At 45.9% G+C, this 26090-nt stretch overlaps 1 protein-coding gene across 1 annotated transcript; it reads left to right on the top strand.

Moving 5' to 3' along the window:
* The first annotated feature begins 14868 nt into the window (after nucleotides 1–14868).
* LOC134402085 (receptor-transporting protein 3-like) lies at nucleotides 14869–26090 on the top strand. Its single transcript, XM_063131414.1, has 3 exons — nucleotides 14869–15186; nucleotides 22436–22999; nucleotides 25857–26090. The coding sequence occupies exons 1-2, from the start codon at nucleotides 15047–15049 to the stop codon at nucleotides 22965–22967; spliced, it is 672 nt and encodes a 223-aa protein (XP_062987484.1). The 5' UTR covers nucleotides 14869–15046; the 3' UTR covers nucleotides 22968–22999; nucleotides 25857–26090.

The raw sequence follows: 26090 nt of genomic DNA, 5'->3' as shown, positions 1-26090 counted from the left end.
GACTCCTCACCACCAACACCCCTTTTGAATTTCTGCCTGCTTTCCGATCCCGGGACAGCACCACATATGTTCCCGGCAGAGCCCATGATTCATGCATGAAACTAGACATCTCCCAGGCTCCAGCCGTGCCTGCAAACCACATCCTCTGTGTTGCAAGAGCCTTGCCTTTGAACGGCAGAAGCACGGAGGCTGGGCTATGGCGAAAGACAACCACAGCGCACGTGTGCAGGGGTGCTGTCTGCCAAGGACTGAACCCAGGCTCCAGGGCTAAGTGATGGATAAGAAGCTGGCTTAGACTATTGGTCTTGGGATTATGAGAGTTGCTCTCTGAGGTCTTGTGCAGAGGCCTACATCAGCCTTGCTACTTGCCTGCATTCAACTACAGAGCTATGATCCCCAGCTCATATTTTGCCCTACCTGGCCAGTGCATGATGCTATTGATCACCTAGGAAGACCTTCTTTGCCCGGCTCAAGGACTGGGACAGGAGAGAGAGGAGCAGGGGATGATAAAGGCAAGGAAATGGCTGGAGATTAAGGCCGTTAGTGGCTACTAGTCACAAGGGCTACTTATTGCCTCAAATATCAGAGCAGTGTGCTGTCAGTACCAGTTGCTGGGGGAAGGTGCTACCGGGCTAACGTCTTGTTTATGAGCTTCCCAGCGGCATCTGATTATAGGTATGGATGAGAAATGTGTTTGATTTGCATTTTAACGCGAACGTACCAAATCCGCACTTCCCAAACCTACATAGTGGACCGCTGAAATGCATACATTTTTGTAGTTTGCTTTGCAAACCACACAGAATGCATACATTAGGGGAAAAACCTGTACAAAAACAGCTCCGTTCAACTCATTTCATTTCTTCCTTTCTTTTTTATACCCTCCAGTAGCCAAACCTCTCTGGGTGGTTCACAAAAACACACAGTTATCATTCATTGAAAAAAATTCCTTCGGAAAAACGCGTACGTGCGAGCTGCAAAAATGTGCCCTTTAAAAGAAACAGGCCGTGTGTTACGGGGAAAAAAAAAGAGCACGTGAAAATCCTGCAAGATTTTTGTGTTGACTTAAAAAAAGATTTCACAGTTTGATGCAGAAAGGCGAGGGAATGAATTTCAAAGCGGAAAAGCCGAGAAAAGCAGAACCTGAGCAAAACGGAGCTTTACCAGTTTGCTCATCCCTGTGTATTTGGCCGGTGTGGGAGGTGAATGTTGAGCTATAGAGCTTTTCGGTCTGATCGAATAGGAGTGTTCTTATGTGTGGAGGAGTGAGCGGGTGTGCAAAGGAAAAGTGATCATCGCTTTCACCTCCAAGAAATCTTCCCCTACCCACCACACTAATACCTTGCTTAAGGCAAGTAACATAGTATAAAACGTTCAGATTCTTTCCCCCTCTCCGCCCCCGAAATGAAATTTGTGAAGGCCTGGAGGAGGGCAGGGCCTTCTCAGCCATAGCACCCCATTTTAGGACTGGGATCTTCCTCCTGAAAAGGAGCCCATCAGAGCCTGACCAAGATGGCAACTATTTATTAAAAGGCCTGAAAGCATTTTTGTTCATAAAGAGCCTTTTTGGGGGAGCAGTTTTTGATTCCTAGTGGATATCGTTTTATGGGCTGTTTTTATTGTGACGACCTGAATGGAATTGTTTTTATAAATCTATCTCTGTACAGTGTTGTGTGTATTTTATTAACTTCCTGGAAGGCAGGGTATACATTCTACTAGGGTGACCGTATGAAAAGGAGGACAGGGCTCCTGTATCTTTAACAGTTGTATTGAAAAGGGAATTTCAACAGGTGTCATTCGCAGTCCTCTTGTCTGTGTGGGCAGGAGCAGGCGTCTCGTGTGGGAAGACGATGGTGGCATATTCCGTCAGGTCAGCAGGGCTGCGCTTCGGCAGAGGAGCGCTTTGGGCATTCTCCACCGCGTGGAACTCCAGCACTCCGTAATCAACGGTGAAAACGGTCATTCCGGGTGGCTCTTCTTCCTTCCGTTAAACCAAGAGGGGAAGAGTTTCACCAAGTGCACGTGCCAATTATGATCATTATTTAACGGGGTGTGTGTGTGTCTTCTAACTTAGGGTGACCCTATGAAAAGGAGGACAGGGCTCCTCTATCTTTTATTGAAAAGGGAATTTCTGCAGGTGTCATTCGTATATATGGAGAACCTGGTGAAATTCCCTCTTCATCACACTAGTTAAAGCTGCAGGTGCCCTGCCCTCTTTTAAATCTGGTCACTCTAGTACAGCTCCTGCAGCTTTAACTGTTGTGATGAAGAGGGAATTTCACCAGGTTCTCCATATATACAAATGGCACCTGCTGAAATTTTATTTTATTTATTTATTTATTTATTTATTTAAGCATTTTTATGCCGCCATTCAGCCAAAAAAGGCTCTCACGGCGGCTTACAAAAGTATTTCTTGACAGTCCCTGCCCACAGGCTTACAATCTAAAAGACATGACACAAAAGGAAAGGGGATTGGGAGGGGGGAGGAGGAGGGGGAAAAGGAAAGCAAATTCAGGCACTACAATCTTAGCTGGAAAGTTCAGCAGTTACAGGTGACAGCAGGAGGGAGGGGGCTCTCAGCTGGAGATGGACCCAGGCAGGGTGGAGAGGAGAGGTGCCTGGCTGCTGCTTCCTCCCTCACTGGTGGCCTCTCCAGAGACAGTTGGTAGCAGGAGGGAGGGAGCTCTCAGCTGGAGCTGGACCCAGGCACGGTGGAGAGGTGCCTGGCTGCTGCTTCCTCCCTCACTGGTGGCCTCTGCAGAGACATAGAAATTCCCTTTTCTATGCAACTGTTAAAGATACAGGAGCCCTGTCCTCCTTTTCATAGGGTCACCCTAATTCTACCAATAAAGAAGGTAACACTGCAGGGCACTCTGGCAATGAAGATATCTAAGTATGAGGAACGTGGACATGTTGGGATGGTTCTGATGTGATGCTGGAACCATCTGACGAGAACATGGCCTTCAAGCGGCTGCCAAACTAGGATTAGAAACTATGGCTTGGGTGAACTGGTTTGGTATTCCACTTGAATCGACGTGCCATGGCTTGCCTCCTCAAGAAGGACGCAGACAACAAGGGGTGTGTTCAGAGGAGGGCAACCGGGATGATCAGGGGTCTGGAAACAAAGCCCTATGAAGAGGGACTGAAAGAACTGGGTATGTTTAGCCTGGAGAAGAGAAGATTGAGGGGAGACATGAGAGCACTCTTCAAATACTTGAAAGGTTGTCACACAGAGGAGGGCCAGGATCTCTTCTCGATCCTCCCAGAGTGCAGGACACGGAATAACGGGCTCAAGTTAAAGGAAACCAGATTCTGGCTGGACATCAGGAAAAACTTCCTGACTGTTAGAGCAGTACGATAATGGAATCGGTTGCCTATGGAGGTTGTGGGCTCTCCCACACTAGAGGCCTTCAAGAGGCAGCTGGACAGCTGTCTGTCAGGGATGCTTTAAGGTGGATTCCTGCATTGAGCAGGAGGTTGGTCTCGATGGCCTTAGAGGCTACTTCCAACTCTACTATTCTATGATTCTATTATTCTTTGGGATAATATCCAGGGATTCTCAGGAAAGGTGGGGGAAGATGCATCGTGAGCCCCAACCATCAGCAGTTCCCTTCCTCACACGTTCCCATTGCCTCACCCTTTGCCTCCCCGTATCTTTCCTTCTGCCATCACACCACCAAAACAACTGGAGTTGCTTCGTCTTCTAGCTCTTCTCTAGCAACCACGCGGACCCCAGATCAGCCAGTTCTTTCCTATGGGAACTTCTGCATTAGCTAACTCGCTGAAGTGCTCCCTGGTGTTGCCGTTTCTGTCGCTTCAAAAAAGGTGTAATTTTTGCATGCGTGAAAACTCGTAACTTATCCTTGAGCAAACTGAGAATAGAGGTGTTGTCTGTGATGACTTCCTTGTCATGGCTCAAGAAGCTGAGGTGGAGGTTCCACGGTGCCACGCAAAGCGGGGTGTTTCCTTTGTCACGCTTTCCCAGAAGCTGCAACTCGCTCTGCTTCGCTTTTTCCGCTCTGCTGCCGGTGCACGTTTTGAGAACCGGAGACCTGTTGCTCGTGCGGTCTGAAGACTGTGCTGTAGCATCATGTGTGCGACGAACTCCTTAGGTGGCAACTTACACCTATTAAAACACTTGTGGTTAAATAAAATGTCTCACCAGTGTGTGGGAAAGAGCATGCAATCCGGTTGCACAGGTTAAAAATGTGTGGTTGTTATAAGTGTTTCATAGATGCTTCTCTCTCTCTCTCTCTTTCTCTCTTTGTCATGAACCTCCAATCTCAGACGAGACCAGCTGTCAGGGAAGAGGGAGGCAGTCTGTCATTGGTGTACTGCCCTTCTGGGGAGTTTTTGAGTTGGAGGGGAGACATCTACACCCAGCTCCAGAGCTAGAGCAGCGGGAGAGAAGACGACATGGGGGCCTTGAGAGAGGAAAAGGAGGCGAAAAGTTTATTTATTTATTTACTTATTTATTACATTTCTATACCGTCCAATAGCCGGAGCTCTCTGGGCGGTTCACAAAAATTAAAACCATTCAAAGTATAAAACAACAATATAAAACCATAATATAAAATACAATATAAAAGCTCAACCAGATCAAAACAGCAGCAATGCAAAATTACAAATTTAAAACACCAAGTTAACATTTTTTATAGACTGTTAAAATGCTGGGAGAATAAAAAGGTCTTTACCTGGCGTCTAAAAGCATATAATGTAGGTGCCAAGCGAACCTCCTTAGGGAGCTCATTCCACATCCGGGGTGCCACAGCAGAGAAGGCCCTCCTCCTGGTAGCCACCTGCCTCACTTCCTTTGGCAGGGGCTCGTGGAGAAGGATCCCTGAGGATGACCTTAGGGTCCAGGCAGGTACATATGGGAGGAGGCGTTCCTTCAGATAGCCTGTCCCCAAGCCGATTAGGGCTTTAAATGTTAATACCAGCACTTTGAATCGGGCCCGGACCTGGACTGGCAGCCAATGAAGCTGGAAAAGGACTGGCGTGATGTGGTCTCGAAAATGATCCTCCACTTCAGTGGAGGCTGGTATCTCTGATGCCAGTGGGGTGATGAATCCGCTCAGGGTTTCAGTCAGAACTCTAAAAAAAAAAACCTACCCAAGGTGTGAAGCTCCTTTAGATTTCTGACTGGTTCTGACTGAAATCCAGAGCGGATTTACTCCCCCAATGAGCCACCAGCCTCCACTGCTCCACTTCCAATCCTCACCTCATGGTCAATGAAATCCTGGTATTTGTCGTCTACTCTAAAACATCTGGAGGGCACCAGGTTGAGGAAGACTCCTTCCAGGTCTTTGCCCCTCTCTGTGCTTGCAGGAACAGAATAAACATGTAAAATACATGTGTGGATGTATGTCTTTTTTGATCATCCCGAATCCTGCGTTTGATAGCACAGAATTCAAGCTGTGCACTCACCGGTACCTAACTCCCGTCCCCTTCAAGTTTTTAAACCTTTCCTTTTGCCCCAAGACCTGCTTTCGCAACCCTCCTACGGGCAGCAGAACCGTCCTGAACCTGACACGCTGTCACAGCAAATGCTGCTGCAACAATGGAAAATGCTGACTTGAAAATGTCTCTCGCCGCTTCTCAGAATCACGAAATCCCCTCCTCATGTACACAAACCTCAAGCCCAGAGGCCTGTGTGGGCAGACGAAACACTTGGCTATCAAAATGCGCGAAGCGCCTGAGCCTCGCTTCAACGGCTGGGACATGTCTGAGGTCCCGGCGGTCGGAAGCGGTTGGTTCTGTTAGACCACAGGAAATTTCCGGCAAAAAGTTTGCTGGGCTGTTATTACATGGGGTGTTATTGCCCATACGAGTGTGGTCTCTGTGTATGTGTGTGACTACACACTGCAGTCTCTGTGGTCAGCCAACATGTTCTAAGTTTGCAAAGCAAGCATGTATTTGCATGACCCCCTGACAGTTACGCTTGAGCTTTGAGGAGAACTTGAATAGGCAGACACAGAATCATAGAATAGTAGAGTTGGAAGGGGCCTACAAGGCCATCGAGTCCAACCCCTTGCTCAGTGCAGGAATCCACCTTAAGGCATCCCTGACAGATGGTTGTCCAGCTGCCTCTTGAAGGCCTCCAGTGTGGGAGAGACCACAGCCTCCCTAGGTAACTGGTTCCATTGTCGTACTGCTCTAACAGTCAGGAAGTTTTTCCTGACGTCCAGCCAGCATCTGGCTTTCTGTAACTTGAGCCTGTTATCCTGCACTCTGGGAGGATCGAGAAGAGATCCTGGCCCTCCTCTGTGTGACAACCTTTATTTATTTATTTATTTATTTATTTATTTCATTTCATTTCATTTCGTTTCTATACCGCCCAATAGCCGAAGCTCTCTGGGCGGTTCACAAAAATTAAAATCATGAAAAGCATAATAAAACAACCAACAATTTAAAAACACAAATACAAATACAATATAACAAGCACGACCAGGATAAAACCACACAGCAGAAATTGATATAGGTTAAAATATAAAATTAAAACAGCCGAGTTTAAATTTAAGTTAAATTAGGTGTTAAAATACTGAGCAAATAAAAAGGTCTTCAGCTGGATACGAAAGGAAAACAATGTAGGTGCCAAGCGAACCTCTCTGGGGAGCTCATTCCACAGCCGGGGTGCCACAGCGGAGAAGGCCCTCCTCCTATATGCCACCTGCCTCACTTCCTTTGGCAGGGGCTCACAGGGAAGGGCCCCTGTGGATGATCTTAAGGTCCAGGCAGGCACATATGGGAGGAGGCATTCCTTTAAATAACCTGGCTCCAAGCCGTTTAGGGCTTTGAATGTTAATACCAGCACTTTTCAGCACTTTCCCTCCCATTGTCAACCTTTCAAGTATTTGAAGAGTGCTCTCATGTCTCCCCTCAATCTTCTCTTCTCCAGGCTAAACATGCCCAGTTCTTTCAGTCTCTCTTCATAGGGCTTTGTTTCCAGGCCCCTGATCATCCTGGTTGCCCTCCTCTGAACACGCTCCAGCTTGTCTGCATCCTCCTTGAAATGTGGTGCCCAGAACTGGACGCTGTTGCTGACCAGGTAAGGCGTAATTAAACCTGTGTTACATGTGGTCTTAGGAGTGTAGGAAGCTGTTGTACTTCCAGGTCAGTCTATTTGTCTGCAGGAAGCACGGGTCATTCCCCATTGCCTGCTCCGTGATCCTTCTCAACGGTGATCCCAAAGACTGAACCTGAGGCTTTCTCTATGCAAAGCGTGCACTCTACTGCTGAGCTTTGGTCTCTCTGCCCCTTGCTTTAGGGTCTTGTTGGATGAGACTTAGGTCCGTCTGGTCCAGCATTCTTTGCAAAAATTGGCAACCAGCAGGCAATTAGTGGCTCATCAAATCTAGGGTGACCATATTTTGGAAACCAAAAAGGAGGACAACATGGTCGCCCCCAAGGGGGCATGTCCAGTACCAAGGGGGCGTGCCCATAGCCTTGGTCACATGTCTGATTTTACAGCACACATTTAAGACAAATCTGTTCTACATAACATCTTAATGTTAAAATCACTGAAATAAAGAACAAGTGAGAGATTCAATGTATCTGAAATTAACTTCGCTCACTCCTACTTTTGTAGGTTTTGCTTTACTTTGAAGCTTTTGCTATACTCTCTGTGTTACATTCTCCCCTTCCCTCAAATATCTTTTCTGACTGTATCTTCACTCATTGCAAGCTGCTGTTGTAGTTAACAGGGTTTGCTACTGGCCCCAGATCTGTTTCAAATTTGGTATGGCTAAAGCTCTACCTAAATCCTTTCATCGTGCAAAGTTTCATCTCTTTATCTTTAAAAATGACGATTTAAAAAATAATAATTTTAAAACCTCAATTTTAAAAAAATTCCTAAAAAATCAGTGGATGAACGGATCTGTTTCAAATTTGGTATGACTAAAGCCCTTCCTATGAGCTACCATTGTGCCAAGTTTCATGTATTTATCTTAAAAAATGACGGAGTCATAAGCATTTTTGTTAATTCCCATTAGAGCTGCTATTTGAAAAAAATCCGGATTTCCCCTCCCCCACCCAGATTTGCCATCAAAACCCCAGACAAATCTGGGCAAATCTGATCATATGGTCACCCTAATCAAACCTGGCCAGTGGCCCGCACAGCCCGGCTATCTACCCACACTTGTCATAAGGGGCTGAGGATCCTGTGTTGTGCATCTAACATGCAGTTTTCAAACACTGGGTTGGCCATGTAGCACTAGGGCGCTAGGGGATGGGACAGATGGACGAATATATCTGCAGGACAGAATTGCCGGGTGGGAGGATAGTGTTAAATTTTCTCCTGCCCACGGATTCTCCCCAGAACCCCACCCTCCCATGGTTTTCCTCCTGTTTCCACCCCCATCACCTAATAAAACTGAAAGAAGCTCAGCTAAGAGGGGGGAAAGAAGACCCAGGGGAGGGGTTATGGGAGAAGATGAGTGATTTATAGCATGCCTGTGACTGGCCACTCACAGAAGTTTCCAGGTTGATTTCATGATGTCCTTCTCAGGAAGAACGTCTCCCGCTCTTCCCCCCACCTTATCCTGCTGTCAGAAAGCACAGATAAAATCAGCTTTAAGAAAATAAATCCGCCAAATCGCCCTGTGTATTGGTGGTATTACACTGTAATTCTACCACTAGGTGGTGCTGTTTCATTGATTTGAATGGAAGTTCAAACTCAAGGCAGAGATAGGAAGTATTCCATTCACCGTGTGGCCACCCGTGTAACGAGCCGATTGTAAACTCGGGACGAAAATGGAAGCAGAAAGCAGCAGGGTTTTTTTTTTTAATGTAGAGAAGCTCAGTGTGTGTGTGTGTGTAAGTTAGGCAAGCACTCCCACCCAGTAATTCTCACCTAAAAATGTCTTCATTCATTCATTACACTTATATACCGCCCCCATAGCCAGAGCTCTCTGGGCGGCTTACAGAAATTCTAAAACTGAGATAAAAACAAGTATACAAAAAACAAGTATACAATACAATACTTGTATTTTCATGAATGTCTTTGAGAACTTGTGTTTGCCAAGAAGGTAGTGTGTAATTCTGTCTTAAATAGCCAAGTGGCAGGTTTAATTCTAAGCGGTTTTTTGCAACGACAAAAGAAACCGGTGCAGCTCCCACCCACCTGGTCATCCCCAATGTGTGAGCACCTCCCAAAAAATTTCTAATGGAAAAAATAAAGATATGAAAGAGTATATGAGAAAAATTAGAGAAGTGAAGAGAGAGACAGGAAGGGAAAAAGGAAGGAAGACTGTTAGAGCAGCACGACAATGGAATCAGTTACCTAGGGAGGTGGTGGGCTCTCCCACACTAGAGGCCTTCAAGAGGCAGCTGGACAAGCATCTGTCAGGGATGCTTTAGGGTGGATTCCTGCATTGAGCAGGGGGTTGGACTCGATGGCCTTAGAGGCCCCTTCCAACTCTGCGATTCTACGATTCTATGATTCTATGAAAAGAAGGCTAGGAAAATAAGAGAGGGGGAAACGAAGATACTTTGAAAAGAATGGGTGTTTCCCTCCCTCTCCACAAAAAGGTATAACGGAAGGGCTAAGAACTCTCTCTCCTCTGATTATAATTCTGGCAACTAGAATTTATCCTTTCAGAAGAGTCTTGGCAAAATATGCTTATACCATATTCAGCAAAATATGGTATACGGGGTTATGAAGATGGAAAGGAGCAATTATCCTAAAGTTCATTTATCCATTTCAATCTGGCTTCAGGCCTGGTTATGGGACAGAAACAGCTTTGGTCGCCTTGGTGGATGATCTTCGCCGGGAACTGGACAGGGGGAGTGTGTCCCTGCTGGTTCTGCTGGACCTCTCAGCGGCGTTTGATACCATCGACCATGGTATCCTTCTGGGCCGCCTTGCTGGGATGGGTCTTGGAGGCACTGTTTTACAGTGGCTCCATTCCTTCCTGGATGGACGGACCCAGAAGGTGGTACTGGGGGACTCCTGTTCGACTCCTTGGCCATTGGCCTGTGGAGTCCCTCAGGGCTCTGTTTTGTCCCCCATGCTATTTAACATATACATGAAACCATTGGGAGAGGTTATCCGGAGTTGTGGGGTGCGGTGCCACCAGTACGCTGATGACACCCAACTCTACTACTCCTTTCCACCCAATTCCAAGGAAGCAGTTTCTGTGCTAAACCGCTGTTTGTTGGCAGTAATGGATTGGATGAGGGCGAACAAATTGAAGCTCAATCCAGATAAGACAGAGGTGCTCCTGGTCAGTCGAAAGGCAGATCAGGGAATAGGGATTCAGCTTGTGTTGGATGGGGTTACACTCCCCCTGAAGATGCAGGTCCGCAGCTTGGGTGTGCTTCTGGATTCAGCCCTGAGCCTGGATGCCCAGGTTTCGGCGGTGGCCAGGAGTGCATTTGCACAGTTAAAGCTAGTGCGCCAGCTGCGCCCGTTCCCAGAGATGTCGGACCTGGCCATGGTGACACATGCCTTAGTTACATCCCGATTGGATTACTGTAACGCGCTCTACGTGGGGCTGCCTTTGAAGAGTGTTCGGAAACTCCAGCTGGTTCAAAGAGCTGCAGCCAGATTGTTGACCGGGGCTGGTTACTGGGAGCACACAATTCCCCTGTTAAAACAGCTCCACTGGCTTCCAGTCTGTTTCCGGGCACAATTCAAAGTGCTGGTTATGACCTATAAAGCTCTATATGGTTCGGGTCCAGGTTATTTGAAAGAACGTATTCTCCCTTATGAGCCTGCCCGTGCTATGAGAGCTTTTGAGAAAGCCCTTCTCTCGGTCCCACAAACATCACAGGCACGCCTCGTGGGAACGCGGGAGAGGGCCTTCTCGGTGGCTGCTCCGGTGCTCTGGAACTCTCTTTCCGGGGAAGCTAGGCTGGCTCCCTCCTTGATGGGCTTTCAGAAGCAGGCTAAAACTTTTTTGTTCAAGCAGGCCTTTGGAGAATAATCCAGCCCTCCATCTATGTTAATGTTTTATAATTTTGTTGTGTATTTTTTAATTGTTTATGGTTTTGTTTCCCTCCCCCCCCATGTATATTTTAAACTTTGTAAGGCCGCCTTGAGGCCCAGCATTGGGCAAAAGGCGGGATACAAATAAATATAATAATAATAATAATAATAATAATAATAATAATAATAATAATGTTCCATTTATCTTATTTTAAAAAATCTATTTCTTTTAAGAAGCAGCCTTGTTCTTTATTAAAGCCCGTGTTCCTATCAGCACAAAATGTGTCCAGCTGCACATCAGAATAAACCCGGCCAGGCGGTACGGCTGCTGATATAGCTTGGTTTGGGAGTGGAGGCACTGACTGACACCAGCCAGGGTGATGGAGAAGTCCTTGTGGAACAAGTTGGGGTGGTGTTGACATATTTCAGGACAAAGCACTCAGTTTCTGTTTCACTCAGTTTTCTCGTTTTTTTCAATGATAAGTCTGTTTCATCCTGAAAACTGAGAATGAAGAAACAAGAACAGCACATAGAATCATAGAATAGCAGAGTTGGAAGGGGCCTACAAGGCCATCGAGTCCAACCCCCTGCTCAATGCAGGAATCCACCCTAAAGCATCCCTGACAGATGTTTGTCCAGCTGCCTCTTGAAGGCCTCTATTGTGGGAGAGCCCACCACCTCCCTAGGTCACTGATTCCATTGTCGTACTGCTCTAACAGTCAGGAAATGTATACCCATGTGCACGTTTCTCCTGATAACATGCATTTTTGTATACGTGTGTGTCTAACACACACAGGTTATTGCGAGCCATTTTCCTAATGTGATGTATTTTTTTTTATGGGAGAACTCCATTGCAAAATTCAGAGAAGTGCACATTTCGGAGGAAATTGGAGCTTCGGTTCGCACTGTGGTTCGAAAGTGTCAAATTCCTTCTCCATCCTCAGGAATGTTCACGTTCAACATGCTAAAGTGATGTAACAGCACCCTCCAGTGGCCAATGCAAGTATGCATTGAGCAGGCCATTCAGTTAGCAGGCTCACACAAGTCGTAATTCACTTTTGTCCTTGTCATGTCTAACCCTACTGCCCCTGTTTTGGGAGAAGGGGTTTCAGGTAATCAATCAGAATCCGATTCGGACCTAGAGGAGGCGGCGCCAGACACCAGCCAGCCTGTACCAGTGGGGGAGGGAGCTCTCTCGGGCGATTCTGAAAACATTCATTCTGAAAACAACAGAATGAAATTTAATAGGGATAAATGCCAAGCTCTACCTCTAGGAAATAGAAACCAAATGCACAGTTACAAGATGGGGGACACTTGGCTCAGCAATACTACAAAGGAGAAGGATCTTGGAATTGTTGTAGATCGCAAGCTGAATATGAGCCAACAGTGCGATAGGGCTGCAAGAAAAGCAAATGCTATTTTGGGCTCCATTAATAGAAGCATAGCTTCCAAATCACGTGAGGTACTGGTTCCTCTCTATTCGTCCCTGGTTAGACCGCATCTAGAGTATTGCGTCCAGTTCTGGGCTCCACAATTCAAGAAGGACGCAGACAAGCTGGAGCGTGTTCAGAGGAGGGCAACCAGGATGATCAGGGGTCTGGAAACAAGGCCCTATTAAGAGAGACTGAAAGAACTGGGCATGTTTAGCCTGGAGAAGAGAAGATTGAGGGGAGACATGATAGCACTCTTCAAATACTTCAAAGGTTGTCACGCAGAGGAAGGTCGGGATCTCTTCTCGATCCTCCCAGAGTGCGGGACACGGAATAATGGGCTCAAGTTAAAGGAAGCCAGATTCCAGCTGGACATCAGGAAAAACTTCCTGACTGTTAGAGCAGTACGACAATGGAATCAGTTCCCCAGGGAGGTTGTGGGCTCTCCCACACTAGAGGCCTTCAAGAGGCAGCTGGACAACCTTCTGTCAGGGATGCTTTAGGGTGGATTCCTGCATTGAGCAGGGGGTTGGACTCAATGGCCTTGTAGGCCCCTTCCAACTTTGCTATTCTATGATTCTATGATTCCTCAGCTGGGAGTCTGCCCTCTCCAGAGCTTAACTCCTCAAGGCCAAATCGTATACACTTGGTGGGAAGTAAGGTTTCTTCTGGAGCAGAGCGTCCCAACAAGCTAGCTGAAGCTAGAGTCCGCCGGAAACTGAAACGTACGGCGCGGAAGGAAGGCGTAAGAAAGTCGGTTAGATTACCCCAGAACCTGCCTCCGCACCAGGCTCCCTGAAGTTACGGGTGTTTCAGAAATGGCTTCCTATTCTTCTTGAACGGACAATTGTCTTGCTTAGTTTGCATAGTTTTGCTTAGGAAGATGTTTCCACGAGGTTAGACTCTATTCAGGGAGAAGAAATGTTTGTTGCTTAATAAAAGCTTTGTGGATTACTTAGCAAGCCTCGACATTTGCCTCCCATCGAAAGCAAGAGCATTCTGAGAAACACGACAGTCCTGTGCATCATTAACTGCAGGTTTAGGGAACCCCAGATGGGTAGATTTGAACCCCGAGCCTGAGTTTCTGCAGCCCTGAAATAGGCAGAATGATCTTGGAAGCTATTGACCAAAGACTCCTTTTTGAGCCTAAGGCCTTAGCTAGACGTAGAGTTTATCCCGGGGTCAACCCTGTTCATGTAAATTAGGGTGACCATATGAAAAGGAGGACAGGGCTCCTGTATCTTTAACAGTTGCATAGAAAAGGGAATATCAGCAGGTGTCCTTTGTATATATGGAGAACCTGGTGAAATACTGTCTTCATCACAACAGTTAAAGTGCAGGAGCTATACTAGAGTGACCAGATTTAAAAGAGGGCAGGGCACCTGCAGCTTTAACTGTTGTGATGAAGAGGAAATTTCACCAGGTTCCCCATATATACAAATGACACCTGTGAAATTCCCTTTTCAATACAACTGTTAAAGATACAGGAGCCCTGTCCCCCTTTTCATGTGGTCACCCTATGTAAATGACACAGGATATCCTGGGAGCAGGCAGGGACGACCCTGGGACGATCCCGGGATAAACCTTAGCTCTAGCTAAGGCCTAAGTCTTCTCCGTTCTTAAATCAAGACAACTGAAGCTAAACATGTTGGATTGTTTCTCCTTAACTTCCCTATTTGTTTCTTCCTCATTTTATACTCCTCCTTTCTGTGTGTAACCACACCCTCGCCTTCTCTTACTAAAAATAATGACTAATGACATCGTTCTAATGTACTCCTGTTTCTTTATTAAATTATTATTATCATCATCATCTTTATTTGTATACCACCTTTTGCCCCATGCTGGGCCTCAAGCCTGCTTTACAAAATGAAAGCTCTATGAAGAGAGACTGAAAGAACTGGGCATGTTTAGCCTGGAGAAGAGAAGGTTGAGGGGAGACGTGATAGCACTCTTCAAATACTTGAAAGGTTGTCACACAGAGGAGGGCCAGGATCTCTTCTCGATCCTCCCAGAGTGCAGGACACGGAATAACGGGCTCAAGTGAGAGGAAGCCAGATTCTGGCTGGACATCAGGAAAAACTTCGTGACTGTTAGAGCAGTACGACAATGGAACCAGTGACCTAGTGAGGTTGTGGGCTCTCCCACACTAGAGGCCTTCAAGAGGCAGCTGGACAATCACCTGTCAGGGATGCTTTAGGTTGGATTCCTGCATTGAGCAGGGGGTTGGACTCGATGGCCTTATAGGCCCCTTCCAACTCTACGATTCCATGATATCTTTTATGCCTTTTTATATTAAACATAATATTTCACACATATTTGTAGGAAGAACAGCTTGATCCCTGGCAGGCCAGTTCTTGCTAGCCCAGTAAGGCCTTCGCTGGAGCTGTGTCTTTATCGTAGTAGCAGCTAAAATTCAAGCCAGAATGTGGAAGAGATTAGGGTGATCTTGAAGAGCAGAAAATGCTGTATTGAAACTGCCTGTTTCAATTTCACTTTTAGCCAAGCATAGTTCCTCCACGCCCAGTGTTTGTTTGGAGTGGAAGAGCTGCGAATCAGAGAGACGCAGGCAAAGAATCAACCGGAAGGAAGAAGTAAACAGAGCAGTTGCTAGGCTTGGGCGTTCCATTCCTTTTCTTGTTGAGAAAGTGAATCTGGACGTTGCCGTGAGTGCTTGCAAGGCGAACTTGCCGATATGCCCAACTGGAGGACAGAGTTTATTAGGAAGATGGAAGCCTACAAACCATGGGACCAGTGGAATTTGACAGAAGAAATGGAACTCAGACAGCTACAACAGGGATGGCAGAGGTTTATTCAGAAGCAGCTCTTTGCCAGGTGAGATATAGCACTAGACTTCACTTCAGCTGGGTGGTCGCCCAGCCGAAGCGAAGCCAGAACACTGGTTGGGGGGGGGGTAGGGCAGCTTCGGAACAGTGCACCCGGCCGGAAGCCGCTCTGGGAGAGCAACTTCCGGGTGCGCCGTTCCAAAGTCGCCCGCCCAACCCCCATCCCAGCGTTCTGGCTTCGCTTCGGCTGGGCGCCCACCCAGCTGAAGTGAAGGCAGGACGCTGGGGTGGGGTGGGTGGGCATGGCTTCACTTTGGCTGGGTGGGTGCCCAGCTGAAGCGAAGCGAGAACGCTGGGGCGGGTGGGCGGCTTCGGAACGGCACGCCCAGAAGCCGCCCTCTCAGAGCCGCTGTGGGAGAGCAGCTTCCGGGTGCGGCGTTTGGCGCCCCCCCTTACCTTGGCGCTCAAGGCGGCCGCCTGAGTGGCCTCTATGGTGGCAGCGGCCCTGTTGACAGTAGTAACCAGTACTAAATGTCTGGCTCTTTAAGAAACAACATTGTTCTTCAACAACGAGACACCTGCAGCAGGGATAAATTAAGGACAGCTTGAAGTTGTGTTCATTCTGGCCCTGGTTTGTGAAGGAAGAGTTGAACTACAGATAAGGCTGGTCATGAAAAAGATTTGCTTGGCATTTGGATGGTAAGAGTCGTATGCTTTCTAAATAGTTACATTTGTCATTGAGAGAAATCTATAGTGAAAAATTGTATATTTTTTGGGAAGAATTTGATGATAGGAAGGATTATTAGCACTGAATGCTAAGGTTTGAGCTTGGCAATGATGCATGTAAGGTGCAACAACCACCAAAATTTGCCCCAAGGGTTTAGGATCTTATCACATATGGGGCAGATCTACACCAAGCAGAATAGAACACGTTGAAAACGGCATATGCAGTGTGCCCTGGGCCTGAACTGTTGTCAAAACTGTTATAAACCGTTATAAAGCAGTAGTGTAGATCCTACCATGGACTGGAAAAAGACTTTGTGTGGTCAAAACGGAAGACTACCAGTGGCCCCATATATTTTGCTGTCTGACATAGAGTCCAAGAACATTTACTTTACTCACTGTTTGCATGTCATTCCTTACTAATAGTTGCTTATGGGTTCTTTAGATGGTGTTGTGACTCTCAAGTTTCACTTCTGCTTTTAAAGAGCACTTTCGCAGTTGTTTATAGAGTGGAGAAAATGGAGCATTACTTGTGAATCATAGAATAGCAGAGTTGGAAGGGGCCTCTAAGGCCATCGAGTCCAACCCCCTGCTCATTGCAGGAATCCAACCTAAAGCATCCCTGACAGGTGATTGTCCAGCTGCCTCTTGAAGGCCTCTAGTGTGGGAGAGCCCACCACCTCCCTAGGTAACTGGTTCCATTGTCGTACTGCTCTAACAGTCAGGAAATTTTCCCTGATGTCCAGCCGGAATCTGGCTTCCTTTAACTTGAAGTGCAAAAGCAAGGAAAACCCCATGGGGGAGTAAAAAAAGCCAAAGGCAAGGGTAGAACCAAGCAATCTTCAAAAACAAATATTTGCAAAAGTTTATTTACAGTGCCAACCTTGGCACTGTAAATAAGCTTTTGCAAATGTTTGTTTTTGAATATTGCTTGGTTCTACCCTTGCCTTTGGCTTTTTTTACTCTTCCTTTAACTTGAGCCCGTTATTCCGTGTCCCGCACTCTGGGAGGATCGAGAAGAGATCCTGGCCCTCCTCTGTGTGACAACCTTTTAAGTATTTGAAGAGTGCTCTCATGTCTCCCCTCAATCTTCTCTTCTCCAGGCTAAACATGCCCAGTTCTTTCAGTCTCCCTTCATAGGGCTTTGTTTCCAGACCCCTGATCATCCTGGTTGCCCTCTTCTGAACACGCTCCAGCTTGTCTGCGTCCTTCTTGTATTGTGGAGCCCAGAACTGGACGCAATACTCTAGAGGAGGCCTAACCAGGGCCGAATAGAAAGGAACCAGGACCTCACGTGATTTGGAAGCTATACTTCTATTAATGCAGCCCAAAATAGCATTTGCCTTTCTTGCAGCCATATTGCACTGTTGGCTCACATTCAGCTTGTGATCTACAGCAATTCCAAGATCCTTCTCGTTTGTAGTATTGCTGAGCTTTATCGTTACAACTAGCGGCAGGCAAAGCGGCTGTACACCTGGCTGTGCTTGGAGGTGCAACTCCTTTAAGTGCTGGGCAAGTCCCTTCCCCAGCTGTTCACTCTCTCCCAGGTGCCCGGTGAGCCCTTTTCCGTGCCACCTGCCTTCCCCATCGGAACGGTAAAGCCGCTCTTCTGGATGCCAGAAGAATGACTTTCTTTGTGCCTCTCTCTGCACAGAGAAAGGGAAAATAGGTCCGGGTGGGGCTCTGGGGTCTCCCACCCTCTGAAATCATCTGGTCCTCTGGATCGATCCTGGGTGGCAATCCAGACTCAGGGACCACCTGGGTTTCCCCACCCTCTCCTGGATAAAAAAGAACTGACCGTTGTTATTATTATAATTATTTATTTATTTATTTATATAGCACCATCAATGTACATGGTGCTGTACAGATTACACAGTAAATAGCAAGACCCTGCCGCATAGGCTTACAATCTAATAAAGTTGTAGTAAACAATAAGGAGGGAAAGAGAATGCAAACAGGCACAGGGAAGTGTAAACAGGCACTGGGTAGGGTGAAGCTAAACAGTATAGAGTAAGAACAAACTCAATATTTAAAAGCTATAGGGAACAGAAAAGTTTTTAGCTGAGTTTGAAAGCTGTGATTGAGTTTGTAGTTCTCAAGTGTTCTGGAAGAGCGTTCCAGGCGTAAGGGGCAGCAGAAGAAAAAGGACGAAGCCGAGTAAGGGAAGTAGAGGTCCTTGGGCAGGCGAGAAGCATGGCATCAGAGGAGCGGAGAGCACGAGCGGGGCAATAGTGTGAGATGAGAGAGGAGAGATAGGCAGGAGCTAGGCCGTGAAAAGCTTTGAAGGTCAACAGGAGAAGTTTGTATTGGATTCTGGAGTGAATTGGAAGCCAATGAAGAGATTTCAAAAGTGGAGTGACATGGTCAGAGCGGCGGGCCAAGAAGATGATCTTAGCGGCAGAGTGGTGGACAGAGACCAGCAGACTGATGTGAGACGAAGGAAGGCCAGAGAGAAGAAGGTTGCAGTAGTCCAACCGAGAGATAACCAGTGCGTGAACGAGAGTCTTGGCAGAAGAGACAGACAAAAATGGTCGAATCCTGGCAATATTATACAGGAAGAAACGACAGGATTTAGCTACTGCCTCGATATGAGGAATAAAGGAGAGCGAGGAATCAAATATAAAGCCAAGACTACGAGCTTCCTTGACCGGAGTAAGCGTGACATCGTTGACAGTAAGAGAGAATGAGAGGAGAGGGGAAGGTTTAGGAGGAAAAACAAGCAGTTCGGTTTTTGCCATATTAAGTTTCAAACAACGATGAAGCAGCCAGGCTGAGATATCTGAAAGGCATGCCGAGATACGATCGTGAACATCAGGAGAAAGTTCCGGAGATGAGAGATATAATTGTGTATCATCGGCATACAGGTGATATTGGAGGCCATGAGATTGAATAAGCAAGGGCAGCATGTATAAGGAAAACAACAACGGGCCAAGCACCGAGCCTTGCGGAACCCCTACTGAAAGGGGAAAAGTAGGGTGACCATATTTGGGAAACCAAAAAAGAGGACACCTAGTGTGTGTGTGGGGAAGCAGCTTTCTGAGTCCTGCAGAAAGTACGTTATTCCCCCGCCACCTTAAAGAACCCGATTGGAGTGGAGGAGGGGAAAGGATTTCATTCTGCACCACCACCATCCACTCCAATTGGGGCCTTTTCTATAATGTCCACGAATGACCCACTTTCCCCTTTAAGACCTCAATTGGAGCTCAGAGTGGGGGAATGATGTGCCTCAAGAAAGCATGTCATTCCCTCCTGTCATGCTAATGGCAGCCTTAAAGAGGAAGGTGTGTCATTCCAGGACATTATTGAAAATTATAGAAAATCCCCCCTGACACCATGGAAAGAACAAAAACCAGGACAAATCCGGGAAAATCCTGACAGTTGGTCACCCTAGGAAAAGAGGAGGACGAGGAGCCGTTAGCCGACATGCTGAAAGAGCGACCCTCTAGATAGGAGGCGAACCAGTTGTAGACAGAGCCACAGAGTCCAAGGTCATGGAGGGAATCTAAGAGAAGATCGTGATCAACCGTGTCAAAGGCTGCAGTTAGATCAAGGAGAATAAGAACGGAATAATGGCCTTTAGACTTGGCAGTAAGAAGATCATTGGTGATCTTGGTAAGGGCTGTTTCAGTGGAATGCAAAGGACGGAATCCAGATTGAAAGGGATCCAGAGCAGAGTTACTAGAGAGAAAGTCAAGACAACGAGAGTAGACCACACGCTCCAGGATCTTTGAGGCAAAAGGCAACAGAGAGACAGGTCGGTAGTTAGACAGAGATAGTCGATCAAGAGTGGGTTTTTTGAGAATGGGAGAGACTGTAGCATGTTTAAAAGCAGAAGGAAATGAACCAGAGGACAGAGAAGTTGTCATTTGTGCTGTGGAAATGTTTAGGTTAGACTACCGTTATGCTCTGCCCGTGGGGCTGCCCTTGAAGGGGTGGTTGTAAACTACACCTGGCCGGAATGCAGCAGCAAAAGTCATAACTGGGTTGTGGCACTTGGGATCCGTTATCCATATTTTACATCCATTTTACTGGCTCTCAGGAACTGGTTTCCAGCTGCAATTCGAAGAGCTGGTCTCGACCTTCAAAGCTGTCAAATGTAAATTATTTATTTATTTATTTATTTATTACATTTTTATACTGCCCAATAGCCGAAGCTCTCTGGGCGGTTCACAAAAATTCAAACCATAATAAAACAACCAACAGGTTAAAAGCACAAATAGAAAATACAGTATAAAAAGCACAACCAGGATAAAAACCACGCAGCAAAATTGATATAAAATTAAAATACAGAGTTAAAACAGTAAAATTTAAATTTAAGTTAAAATTAAGTGTTAAAATACTGAGAGAATAAAAAGGTCTTCAGCTGGCGACGAAAGGAGTACAGTGTAGGCACCAGCAGACCTCTCTGGGGAGCTCATTCCACAGCTGGGGTGCCACAGCGGAGAAGGCCCTCCTCCTAGTAGCCACCTGCCTCACTTCCTTTGGCAGGGGCTCACGGAGAAGGAGCCCTGTGGATGATCTTAAGGTCCGGGCAGGTACATATGGGAGGAGGCGTTCCTTCAGATAACCTGGCCCCAAACCGTTTAGGGCTTTAAATGTCAATACCAGCTCTTTGAACGGGCCCAGACCTGGACTGGCAGCCAATGAAGTTGTAAAAGGACTGGCGTAATGTGATCTTGCCTGGCAGTCCCTGTGGGAATCTACACTGATGTTATTGTAACATTTTGAATGGGTTACTGTGACGCACAGTGTCACGTGACCCTGGGTCTCCAATATTGTAAATGAGTTGTTCTTGCCGGTTCTATTTCTTAGTTCCAGCGCGGCTACAGATTCATGTGCCTCGTTCTACCGGTAATTCTCCTCTCCCTCTTCTCTGAGAGTAGCAGAGCTGCTGGGTTTGCTCCGCCGACTTCCTGTTCTCTTTCCTTTGCCCCGTTTGCTATCTTATCTGCTACAGCAGATAAATCACACCAGCGTTATACTGTGCAATCACTGACAATTGCATGCAAAGGACTCAGAAGTTTTCCACCTTAGAATCTGCTTTTACTGTGAAGTACTCCCAGGCATCCTGCCTTAATTGTGCTCCTTTTGCAAAAGATTCGCCCGAGCCGCTGCTGTGGGTGCAGGAGCAGGATTTTAAACAAATGCTTACATCTGCGTAAGCTTTATAGATAAAGACACCAAAATTGGCACAGTAATTCAAATACCAAATTTGAATCGAATTGGGTCATCGGTTGATTTTTTATGTGTTTTTTTTTAACATTTCCCCCCTCTTTGCAAAGGAGCTGAGGAGCGCTCAAAGGATCGCTGTAGCTCCGTGCAGGAAAATTAACAAGGGTCTCTTGCTCCCAGTCCAAATCTCATGACCAGCGGGGCTTAAATGGGGCTGCTGCTAAAACTTTTCAGTTTAGTCTCCCATCCAACCCCTGACCAGACCCAGCCCAGCTTAGCTTCAGCAAAGCAGCTGGCTCCTATGCATTCAGGCAATTCCCTGGGACTTGTGTTAAAATGTTTTGGGAGGGAATTTGTGTGTGCTTATGACTATTGCCCTGCACTTCTGGCTGGGAATGAGGCAGGCAGTGGGCAGAGCAAACCCAGCAACTCTGCTACTCTCAGAGAAGAGGGAAAACAAGGGAAAGGATTGAACAATGTGCCCTGCAGTAACGTTACAGCTAAACGTAAGTCACGCTAGTGTGCCCTGTGATACAGAGAACCGATACAGAGAACCACGTTAGAAAGGGACACTAGCAACGTTATAAGACTAGTGTAGATCCGGCCCCTGTTAGTAACCGGGCTGCCCTGTTTTGTACCGGCTGAAGCTTCCGGACCGTTTTCAAAGGCAGCCCCACGTATAACGCATTGCAGTAATCCAAACGAGAGGTTATCAGAGCATGGATAACTGTAGCTAGGCTATCTTCGTCCAGATAAGGAAATATGTTAAAATAGGGTGACCATATTTGGGAAACCAAAAAAGAGGACACCTAGTGTGTGTGTGGGGAAACAGCTTTCTGAGTCCTGCAGAAAGTATGTTATTCCCCCGCCACCTTAAAGAACCCGATTGGAGTGGAGGAGGGGAAAGGATTTCATTCTGCACCACCACCACGCACTCCAATTGGGGCCTTTTCTATAACGTCCACGAATGACCCACTTTCCCCTTTAAGACCTCAATTGGAGCTCAGAGTGGGGGAATGATGTGCCTCAAGAAAGCACATCATTCCCTCTTGCCATGCTAATGGCAGCCTTAAAGAGGAAGGTGTGTCATTCCAGGACATTATTGAAAATTATAGAAAATCCCCCCTGACACCATGGAAAGAACAAAAACCAGGACAAATCCGGGGAAATCCTGACAGTTGGTCACCCTAGTTAAAAACCTGATTGCAGTGAGGGAGAGGTGATTTTGTGCGTGAGTGATCTTGCCCAGAACCAATTTGGCTCTCTGGCCAAAAAAAACAGAGACTGCCCACCTCTGTCCTCAATGGTTTGGGGCCAGGTATCTCAAGCGCAGCTGTCAACGGTTTTGACTTCACCGTGATCAGTGCTGCCTGTGAATAAAGCACTCGCTTCTCTCCCGTCAGGTTCAAGTGTTCAAATTGTTCTCATTCCTGGAAGTCGGCACAGGTGACCATCGTCTTCCACATGCAGCTCCTCCAGACCATACTGGGACAGGCCTTGGGGCAGGTGAAGATGCGAGTGTTCGGGCAGAAATGCCGTGTCTGCCACAGTAAGAAGTACGCAGCGCCGACCTTCAGTGACGAGATGGTTCAGTGCGTCCTCCACAATTTGGTGCAGAAGATCCTTGAGAAATGTTACGGAAAAGGCAACAGGTTTGATCCCTTGTGTCGTCCTGTTGCTGAGGGGGTTGTGGAGGGCCCACACGATAAGGACAACTGTGAGGCATGTGAACATGGCGTGTGCTTGGCGCAAGCGGCTCCCGCTTTCCGGGGGCAGCCCCTTCAGTGGGAGGGCAGCTTCGTGAGACCCACTTCCTCAGTTCAACCAACGGAGGCGGAGAGAAGCTGGTGGACTTGTTGCAAGATCTTGGTTTTTCTTCTTCTTGTGACAGCTGGGTTTATTGTCATCCGATTTGCATTGATCCAGGGGAAGTAAAGGGAAAACCTGGCATTTTCATTCAAAAGTGCCTTTGTTGGAGTCCTGAATTAGGACTGGTTTTTTGTGATTTCCATATCTTTGTACAAGCCTGCAAAACCTGGAAGAAACTGAAGACTCAGCATCAGTCAATCAGCTTAAAGGTCAAGTTTGCAGGTGGACTTTATTGAATTATTGGGATGATGCAAAAGTCTAATTGTCTTATCATTGCCAATTAGTGGTTTCATCATTTGTTCAGGGAAGTGTATATAAAGAGAGTTTTGGAGCTTTGTAACCAGATTAAAATATTCCCTCTCTACTGCTGTGAGCCCTGCTGTAATCTGTATGACCAAGTGTGTGAGTATGTTGGTGTAAATTTGTATTGCCATAAACTGTGTTATTTTCTATCAGTAAAATACTTTATTTTTGTACCAAACAAAACAGACTCTGTCTTGAAGTTAATTTGGTCTTTGCTGACTTTCATAGTTAAGAACCACTGCTATTCTGCTAGTTCACTGGTATAGTGAACAAAAGGGTTTATAAATACTATATAACCCTCAAGAGGTTATGGCCCAGTAACAGTCTGGACATAATTCTAGTTCTTAACAGAGAAACAGTAGGACCTGATAAGACAGAGAAGCCGTGCGTTGACTAATTGCCCTGGAGCGTTGCTTTTTCTAAAGAACGTTGGGATTTAGACAAAGGAAGAGGCTTTTTTGTAAAGCTTTTTGTCTTGCAAAGTCACACGGTGTCTGATAGAAGGCTATTTTTGAATTTGAAAAGGGATTCTGAGGTTGTTAAGCCGGTCAGTTCCCAAAAAGGAAATTCAAATAACAAAAGGGTTGAAAAAACAACCAATTAGCAGTTATGGCACTTCAAATAGGAATGAATACACAAATGGAACAACTCACAGACACAAATTATATTACTTGGTCATTTATGATTGAAATGAGTTTAAGAAACCAAGGGCTGTGGGAAGTAGTTACAGACCCACCCGATGAAGATTTAAGTGCAGCTGATTTGAGAGAGTGGAATCGAAATGCAGAGAAAGCAAAAACCTATATAATCCTCTGTATGAGGAATGATCAGCTATTCTATGTTAATAGAGAGGATGCTGTTCATGTGATCTGGACAAAATTGCGTGAAGTATATGTAAGAGATACAGCAGGTTCTCGAATAAATTTAACACGCAGAATGTATAGGACGATGCTAAAAGAATCTGGAGATATTGGCAAACATTTGCAGGAGCTAAGAGAAATATTCCAAAGTTTAGCATCGGCTGGCTTGACTCTTTCAGAGGAAATGAAGTCTTATATTATTTTGTCTAGCTTACCAACGTCTTGGGACGTGTTGGTGACTACCCTAGAGGGAGTGACTGTCCGTGATTTAACCCTGAATTATGTGTGTGGAAAATTATTAGAAGAACAACAGAAAAGACATTCCAAGAGAGAAGCCGTGAGCTCAAACGGCAAGGCAGACTCATTTCAACAATGGTCTGGTTCTGAAGGGGTTAAGACCGGGACTGTGAAAAAGGAGGAGACTGAATCTGCTTATTCAGTTTCTAAAAAGCACAAGCCACAAAAAACAATTGTTTGCTGGAAATGTAGCAAAAAAGGACATAAGAAGATTGACTGTAGAGTGAGATTACAACCTGAGAAAGTTTCTGAGCATCGCTGGAAAAATGCTTCTTGTTCAAAGAAGTCAGCACAGCTCGTTACAGCCGGAGTGAGCAAGATGTCGAAGGAGGAAGGAAACGGAAGCTCAGCTATCTGGCTGATAGACTCAGCTTGTAATTCCGTTATTTCTACTAGAATGGAAAGCTTCCTGGACTTCAGAGTCACGTCTAACAGATTTATTTTCCTTGCTGACGGCTCAAAGCAGGAAGTGAAGGGAGAAGGAATTTGCCATATTCCTGTCCTTAACGAAAGCTTTGCTAATGCTATTTTTGTTCCCAACTTAAGTCATTCTCTTTTAGGTGTGTCAAACCTAATGGAGAAAAAGTTCTCTGTCTCCTTTGAGGAGGGGAAATGTTTTATTTCCAGGCATGGAGAACTGAAGGGGACTGCCAGTTTAAAAAAACGGTTTGTTTATCCTGGACAGGAGCCAAGGTGGAGAAGGAGATATTTCTTCAAGAGATAATCAGTCAGTTTTACTAGATTTAGATTCTTCTAGCAGGCAAACGCCTGTAGCAACTCAGACCAAGCCAGTGACTGTTAAAGTTTAAAACACATAGTCTACTGTGAGTCCCAGAATAATTTGGCAGACGTCTTTACAAAATCGTTAGGAGCCATCAAACATTGGGAGATTTGTGAAACGTTAGGTTTCAGGGAGGGCTAAAAATGTGATTAACTGTACAAATGTTGTAACGTGGTGAAATAGTGGAAAACCCAAAAGGAAGGGGTGTTGGAGTCCTGAATTAGGACTGGTTTTTTGTGATTTCCATATCTTTGTACAAGCCTGCAAAACCTGGAAGAAACTGAAGACTCAGCATCAGTCAATCAGCTTAAAGGTCAAGTTTGCAGGTGGACTTTATTGAATTATTGGGATGATGCAAAAGTCTAATTGTCTTATCATTGCCAATTAGTGGTTTCATCATTTGTTCAGGGAAGTGTATATAAAGAGAGTTTTGGAGCTTTGTAACCAGATTAAAATATTCCCTCTCTACTGCTGTGAGCCCTGCTGTAATCTGTATGACCAAGTGTGTGAGTATGTTGGTGTAAATTTGTATTGCCATAAACTGTGTTATTTTCTATCAGTAAAATACTTTATTTTTGTACCAAACAAAACAGACTCTGTCTTGAAGTTAATTTGGTCTTTGCTGACTTTCATAGTTAAGAACCACTGCTATTCTGCTAGTTCACTGGTATAGTGAACAAAAGGGTTTATAAATACTATATAACCCTCAAGAGCCTTTTCTTCCACCACAATGTAAGCTGGAGACATTTCTGTGGGCACAAATTTGCTCTTATTACCCTTATAGATGTTATATTATTGATTTTTTTTAAAAAAATCTTGGTTGGATTTTATTGTATTCATGTGGTGTGTGTGTGTGTGTGTGTGTGTGTGGGTGGGTGGGTGGTGTGTGTTTTAATTTTTGCACAATGCCTAGGGTATTTGAGGGGCATCTCATAAATAAAATAAATA

The sequence above is a fragment of the Elgaria multicarinata genome, chromosome 8 (genome assembly GCF_023053635.1).
Source record: "Elgaria multicarinata webbii isolate HBS135686 ecotype San Diego chromosome 8, rElgMul1.1.pri, whole genome shotgun sequence".
NCBI classification, from domain to species: domain Eukaryota; kingdom Metazoa; phylum Chordata; class Lepidosauria; order Squamata; family Anguidae; genus Elgaria; species Elgaria multicarinata.
The sequence above is the reverse complement of the archived record's forward strand: the minus strand, read 5'-3'. Positions and strand labels throughout refer to the sequence as shown.

What these genes read in the sequence shown, in the direction of transcription:
- LOC134402085 (XM_063131414.1), top strand. Translation starts at nt 15,047, where the DNA reads ATGCCCAACTGGAGGACAGAGTTTATTAGGAAGATGGAAGCCTACAAA. An exon ending in CAGAAGCAGCTCTTTGCCAG is followed by an intron (nt 15,187 to 22,435) that starts GTGAGATATAGC and finishes CTCTCCCGTCAG; the next exon opens with GTTCAAGTGTTCAAATTGTT.